The sequence below is a fragment of the Pyrus communis genome, chromosome 6, assembly GCF_963583255.1.
Source record: "Pyrus communis chromosome 6, drPyrComm1.1, whole genome shotgun sequence".
Taxonomy (NCBI): Eukaryota; Viridiplantae; Streptophyta; class Magnoliopsida; order Rosales; family Rosaceae; genus Pyrus; species Pyrus communis.
This window is the reverse complement of record NC_084808.1, coordinates 19,494,273-19,502,223: the sequence shown is the minus strand read 5'-3', so window position 1 is coordinate 19,502,223 and position 7,951 is coordinate 19,494,273. Positions and strand designations below refer to the sequence as shown.

The 7,951-nt window shown below is 37.0% G+C and overlaps 2 protein-coding genes across 2 annotated transcripts; both read right to left on the bottom strand.

Annotated features, from left to right (window-relative positions):
- Nucleotides 1-459: 459 nt before the first annotated feature.
- On the bottom strand, nt 460-813 carry LOC137736536 (flowering-promoting factor 1-like protein 3). The gene has a single exon (XM_068475788.1). The coding sequence runs from the start codon at nt 790-792 to the stop codon at nt 469-471; it is 324 nt and encodes a 107-aa protein (XP_068331889.1). The 5' UTR covers nt 793-813; the 3' UTR covers nt 460-468.
- Nucleotides 814-7,234: 6,421 nt separating this feature from the next.
- On the bottom strand, nt 7,235-7,951 carry LOC137736181 (protein SRC2-like). Its single transcript, XM_068475506.1, has one exon. The coding sequence runs from the start codon at nt 7,949-7,951 to the stop codon at nt 7,235-7,237; it is 717 nt and encodes a 238-aa protein (XP_068331607.1).

Below are 7,951 nucleotides of genomic sequence, written 5' to 3'. Positions count from 1 at the left end.
CCGAAAATCATAATTCCATGCAAACTTCGAAAGATTGCAGGGAGTGACCAAGGTAGACCAAAACTTCTGTGGAATTTACCTCTCTAAAAACATTACGAAATTCGCCTCTCTTTTTGGTAGAGATTTAATATAAAGGGAGTGAAACTGCTGTCTTTTGATCTTCTCGAAGAAAACAAGAGGCTGTGGAACAAAGAACACAACGCAAGAGTCGAGACCCAATTTTCATTGCACAACGATACATAATAACAATTTGTACAAACTGTAATATTACCCAACGTAACAATCAATCACCAAACACACCCTTAAACTACTTTACTTACTTAGCTTTCCCTAAACCCTAAACCAATCCAAACTAAACCAATATTCAAAAGTAAGCTCCAAACCAAAAACTTACAAACACACACAAATTAGCACAGAATCAAAGTCATCACAAATACATCCAGCACGCTGCACAAACTAGTCCAAGGACTACGTGTCCCTCACTTCAAACACATTGCGATTTTTAACAACAATGTCATACATGTGCATGGACTTGAACTTGTTGAAATCCTTGGGGAGAGAGATGAGATGGACGGTGGATCGTTTGTGGAACTGAAGAAGGTCTGGATCGTCATAGTATCTCTCCCAACCGAGTGAGTACAGCTTGCGTTCGAGCACGGCATAAGAGCTGATGACCTCGTCAGTTGGAGTGTGGACGAGCACCTTGCGTGGCCGAGAGTTGGAGCCTTGCAAGGAATCCGCCCCGTCCACCAACCGGACGACGCCATTCTTGAAAACCCAAACCCCAGACATGTTTTGTGATGAGAAGGTTAAACAACTGCAGGCAAAAGCTCGTAGGGAGGAGTGAGAATGCGTTGTTTGTATGATGTTGGGTATGTGTTTTTATAGGTAAAATGAAATGTCGTCAGGTTAAATTTTGGAGAAATGAAATTATGGGCATGTTTGGATGCGGGTATAGTAGGGTAAGGTGGCGTCCACTTGATTGCGGGGTAGTCTTAGTAAGGATACAACAAGGGTCATGGTGTTTGGGACATGCAGCCATGGACCAGTAGCAATCACCTATGGGCATATCATATATCCGATAGGAGAATCCTTGTTTTTATTTTCCTTAAATTTTTTATTTTCTCCCTAAGGCTTTAACCCCACACTGGGAATCTTTGTTTTGTTTGTGAAAAAAATATAATTAGGATGGAGACTTATTCTCGAGAAAGCTTATTAGCTAGCTAGACCAAATGACTAATTGAAAATGATCATGATTTGAACTTTGTGGTTTTGAGGGCATAAATTATTATATGGATGTATATATTTGTATGCTGCAGATTAACATGCCAATTTTGTAAGGTAGATTATTAAATATCAAGTTGAACATAAGTTTTAAGGAAAAATACTATATTCAAGGAAAAATATCAAAGGCCAATTAAATATTTAAGGATAAGCCACAAAGTTTATTGCAAGTGAACCTATGACTAAATAAAAGACATGGGCAATTACCATTTTTTCTCAAGTTTATTTCTTTTAGAATTTCATAAGGTCCCTTAAAGTCCGGGGTTGACTTTGAGGGTTTAAGGTTTTAGAAGGTCCATTAAGGTTTGGGGTTGATCATTTTCGGTTTAGGGTTATAGAATGTCCTTGGGCGCCCAAAATCTTAGAACTAAACCCTATGCCCTAAAGCGGCTAACGTCGTGACAATTTTTCCTTCTAAAAATAGTCTTACATAGTTGCACGTTTGTCACAGTTCATTGGGAAGGTTAATGACTATGAATTATGATTGTAGGGTTGGACGTTATCGTCATTTTCACTAACAAATTAATTTGACTTTTCAACTAGTACCTAAACTAATTAAAAATACATAACGTAGTGAAAAATTCTTAGTACTATTCACTTTAACGAAAAACTAAATTTTTACACTAAAAATATGATATTTTAGCTTTAACAAAAAGCCAATCCTGATCGTTAAAACTCAAAGTTTTCAAACCATTTTCGTTAGTTTTCCTTTAAAAATATGATATTTTAGCTTAAAATTCTTTTGAATTTGGTATTTAAGGTCCTGGGGTCGGCTAAAGGTGATTGGATGTTGATGAGTCTTGAGGGAGAGTTCATGCATGATCTAATATTCACTTAGGTATGTACGCTACCTTATATACCTTTAAGTGGAATGTTTTGAGTTTTAGGTGAAATTTTCGTTGTAACACTTATACTCCATTTTTAAAGACATTGAATGTGACACGATTTATTTGATGCTCTCTCAAGACCTGTGTAGCCACTTGATTAGTGATTTTAGATTATTGCATATTGATCGATCGATTTATATAGTTCGACACAATATAAACAACTAATTAATGTCATTAGATAATACAATGAGACAAGAGTATAAATATTCATAGTTGAATTAATTGTCACATTCATATACATGAAAGGTATAATTTTATATGTTTTTGAAATATCATCTCAAGTAGAATAATAGAATGAAGTGTCGCTCGGTTTCAATATAGTAGTTGGATGACCGTGGAATAAAATTTCTGAGAGGAAAAAATTGAGATGCTCAACGGCTTGTACAGATATAAAAAGTTTAATGTCTTTTTCAAAGGATGTGAATGGTTGTGGCAAAAGATATGAGCTGTGAATGATGGGACCAAAATGAAAAGGATTCTAAAGTCTAGTTGTTGGAGTCTTGGAGAGCAGGATATTTGGGAGTACCATGGTAATTCACTATCTGTAGAAAGGTGACCAATGTGAATCCCCCCAGCTCCCACTAGCCAAAGCATGCGGATTGCAGTAGTGTTATCTGCCTAACTGTTGACTACTTGCCCCATCAATTTGCCTCCAATTTTTATATTATTTCTTATTGAAAAACATTACTTAAAGTCCTTATATTTATGATCTTATGCATTGCATGCCAGCACACTTAGGTGAAATGTAGTAGTTATTACTAGGTTAGCATTGTGTGTTATACGAGCCCCTTTTAGTAGGAATTCAGTTTTATTGTAGCAATAGTATTTCTGTATGTAGAAAACTATATATTTATCAAATAAGATTCGTATTATGAAGAAACTCTATAAAGTATATAAGAGGTCATATGGTAAATTTGTACATGTTCCCCATGATAGTTTCATCTCTTTTTTTGTTATTGTACACAATAAACAAAATTCATGTTCAGAAGTTGTTATAGAGTTAGCATTCTAGATATGAACAAGTACAATGAGACTCCCTATAGTTTTCGCATCTTCTATTTTGGCTAGCTACGTAGGTACCTAGCTAGGGTTATTTTGTCTTAAGACTCTTAGGGGGAGTAACCAACAACTTGGAACTTGGAAATTTCCAAAATGACGGGCAGCCATGGATTCCAGCAGAATCCAGTCCCACCCAACCAAACCAGTGGAGATGGTGTGATATATGCATATAGCATGCTGGCCCTTAGGACACACATTCTCTTTTCCCACAGTGCTATGATCAAGCCCTTGTTAAATTTTGCTTCTTCCTTCTCCAGCCACTTGGCCCTCTGAAACAGACCTCCCAATCCGACCAAACCCAGCATTTCTCCTCTCATGACAATGAACTTTGCCAATTGGGTTTCCAATTTTGTCACATCTCTCTCATGAAATTCCTCTCAACAATCTCATAAGTTTGGACCACCGGCCCGGCCCTGGTTTGCTCAAGTGTTTTTTCTTTAATTCCTTCCACAACTATGCATTTTGATCATTCTTGAAATATTCCAGAATAATCACTTTTATTTGATGGAAGTGTTTGTCTTACCATATGCATTTATTATGTTGTCAAATTGTTATCTCTAAATCGTTGATCACGTTCATTTTGCTAGGATATGTAGTTTATTTTCACAAACGGGCAACATGCATGCGTTTTATCAAGACTTCTGCTAGAAACTTCAAGAAAATGTTACCTTCACCATCCTTTTCTGTTTTTTCAGAGAAAAGCAAAGCAACCAAATCGAATTTTGAGTGCATCAAGATCATGACGTCTACAGAGAAAATTTCCACCTCAGATATCAATGATTCTCTCAAATCTAAATCCCTATTTTTTTCTTCAAACCATTTTTGTTCCTGGAAATTCCAAAGTTATTTTTAGGGAATATTTTTATATATCCTCGACCAGCTTTTTTCATCATCATGCATGGTTGTTTTGCTTTAACCCTAGCTCTCCATATCGTCACACTAAGCATGTGTCTCCATAAAGTAAGGAAAGCTCTATTACTTGTGACATGTATAAAACATGTCCATGTGATTGTCCCTCAAGAAAAGCCAATTTTTAAGTCCTCGATTTAACTAATTAAGCAAGATATTTGTATATCATCCTTTAATGTAATTTCTTCTTTAAAAGAATAAAGGAACGACCTATCTCAATCACTAAAAGAAATGTAGGTTCTCTCCTAAATATATAGTAATATATTTGGAAAAGCCCCTATGCTTATATATTCTCTCGTTATTCACGTGAATGCATTATGTACGGATGGCAAGGGGATTGTGGTTATGGTTAAGAGGGTTTTACTTTTGCACCAGAGGTTCTAGTTTCGAATTTCGCCCATATTTCTTGTATTAAAAAAAATTATGTATAGATCGAATTTAAAGCACAACTTAATTTATGCGAGTAGATGCTTTAGCCCTAATTTAGACAAAGATTCCACATTTGAATGGGGTTTAGGATGTAATCACGTTGGAAGTCTATTATAGATGTGTTTGCTAGTGTTAGGTTATGTGAAGAGGATGCTTCTATCAATTTTGAGTGAATATGCAATTTACTCCAATGTTTTGTATTTTGAGTTTTTGGACGATTTTCTCTTCAACTCTTATCTTTTTCGATTTGCTTGAATCTTTATTTTGGCCAATTTTCCCATTGAACTATTATTATTAGTCATTTTACCTCCTACCATCATATATGTTCATCACATTTCATGTAAGTTTTCATTTTCTTTTCTACAACTCTCTCCTTGTTTCAATCTCTTGATTTTCTTTTGATTTATTCGATCTAATGACTGAACAAAATTAGGAATGCTGGGGAACAAAAGTAAAATGCGAAAATGCCATAATATATTTTGATAAACTCCTTGCCCATGTATTTAGACGCTTTAACGGTATAACCATCTTTCCAAAGTTGTTAAAGAGTGCTTGAGAGGAAGATCCGTTTAATTTTCAAAATGGAGAGGCAACTGGATTCCATGCATATGATCTAAAAGAAAATGGAGCACCTTGTAATCTTTGCTTACATCTTTAAAGAAGAGGGGGGGGGGGGGGGGGGGGGGGGGTGGTGGTGTTTTCCCCTTGCAATGAGTAAATTCCAAATGATTATCCTTCTTAATTTAAGTAGTAGTTTCTTAAATAACCAATGCCCTCTCTCATGCCTGTGTGGCCGAACTTATTCTCCCTTATACTTGTATTATAATACAACAAAACTCATTGGATATTTGGGTTTATTAAAATTTGAGTGTCTTAAGGTTCTTCAAAGATATAAAATGGGAATTTTTCTTCAAGAGAGAATTTATCTATAAAGAGAACAAAATAAAATAAAGCAACTAGCTAGAGAGAATGATGTGCTTATCTAGCATTAGACTATGCCTAACTTTGTTTTAAAAAGATGGATTTAGGCCATTTTACCATGATTTTGATAATAAAGTACTAAACATGAGGAATGTAGGATCAATCCCTTCATAAGAACAAAAATTAATTAAGGGATGAATTCTTATATTAATCATATTCCAAAATAATTAACAATGACAAGATCGATCATTTTATTCTTTGTACTAATTTGTAAAGGTTAGATTTCGCTTCTTATTGTATTAACTATATATATATATATATATATATATATATATTATTTAAGTATGAGATGTACGCAAATGGTGGATTGTCCTAATTAATAAACCTTAATCTACATCCTACTATAATTCGGATTCAAAACCTACCCCCTTCTCTTAATCCTACTTAAAGTAGAAATATCAGTTATAATAAAAATAAAAACATGGAAGGTGATGTTTCCCTTGATGATATTCCCTGCTTATTGTTAATTAATTGGTTTATAATAAAAATAAAAACATGGAAGGTGATGTTTCCCTTGATGATATTCCCTGCTTATTGTTAATTAATTGGTGGACATTCAGTAGCCTAAGGTACTTATAGGAACTGTTTGTTAAAAGGACTGTGGGCTATAGACCAAAAGTGAACAAGGTAGAATTGAGCTTCCATGGTCCAAGAGCCGAAAACTAACCAAGAATGCTTCTGGGCCTCGAGTGTACGTTTAGTGGCTCGAGTCATAAGAGTTCCATTCATAAGAGAACAAACCTGATAGCCAATTTCTTGATCCTCACGCCAACATAGAGTTCTAGACTCTTCGAAACCCTTTAGCCTCTGATTATACAATCCAACACAACTTAGGAAGCCACCGGTGCTAATCCAATCCAATCCCTAAATACTAATTAAGTTTTACTGTCTCACAATGACTATGAATCTAAAACCTAAATGGAAACATGTATCTAGATAAACTATAACATCTCTCCCCTCATATTTCATGTGCCCTCCCTTCAATCCCAGCCGTTCAAAACATTTTCAAGCTGATTCAAAGCTCAGGGTTATGCCATGTAAGCAACAACAGCCTTACATTTGTTGATCAAATGTTTAACCTCGTCACCAGATACACCCAAGCATGCATACAGAAAGGCAACCACCATCAAGCAGTATATATAAGCAAGTAATGAGTTCAAATCTACTAGACGAAACCCCTACTAAAAACATTTAAATTGAGACATAATTAGGAAACTAAACAAGCAGAAGTTACTAACTCCTGTATATCAAAACAAAGTTGAACCAATTAGTAAGAGCCTAATTACTAACGTTTTTCACCTTCAAACACAAAACCCCATTTTATTAGTTTCATATTCACATATAGGCAAAAAATTAAGAACATCAACAACCATCAAATTAATCGCGTACTTCTTAAAGAAAGTTGAGGCTTCGCCGTAAAATCAATCGGTAATATGAAGAATAGTCTAACTTACTTATAAGCCTATACAAGATTCATTCTCCCATAGGTTACACCATAAAATCAATTTGACAATATGGGGAGTCCCAACTTACTCACTTAGAAGCTCATGCAAGATCCCTCTTCTCATCAATGTGTAAACCAATTAGCCCACGAACCAGCTGACTAGGGGGCATAAGGTTGCTGCACCTACGGGTACCTGCAACCTGGCACTGCCGCTGGCATGGGTACTCTTGGCAGGAGACGGTTATCCATACAGTGGCGGTGCAGATGCAGTGAACTGATATCGGGGTGGCGTGGACGTGTATCCGTATAGTGGCGGTGCAGATGGAGTATACTTATATCGGGGTTGTGGGGGAGGATATGGCGGTGCCGTTGCAGTATACTCATATTGGGTTTGAGGCAGAACATAAGGCGATGCCAGTGCAGTATCCTCATATTGAGGTTGCCTTGGAACATACGGTGGCCCCCGTGCGGTATGTTCATGTTGGAATTGTGGCCAAGCAAACGGCGGTTCAGCCGGTGAAACCGCCACTTTATCGTAGAACTTGTAAGAGAAGTGGAGTTCACCTTTGGGCTTACTCGAGGGTTTTGTGATAACATGGTAAGCCACGAACGTCATGGTGGAGTTGGGGTTGGCCATGGTGTCAAAGAGCTCTTTAATGGGAGCAACCACTTGGCCAATGTACTTGTCGCCGAGGCGGCGCTTGCAGATGAGCTTGAAGGAGAGGGCGAGGCGGCTCTGCTGGGCAAGACTCCCGTCAACGGTGAAATCCATGTGAAAGTTATTCCAGGTGGGATGAGTGCCGCAGTTTTGGGATACGAAGGATTTGGTTTTCTGCTGTTCATGGGAGTCACCGTCGAGGACGGAGACGACGGCGTAGACGGACATCTTGGTAAAGAAGTTGACGTCTTTGACGCCTTTGGCTGAGATGAGCTCCACTTCTAGTGTCATCTGCCCCAT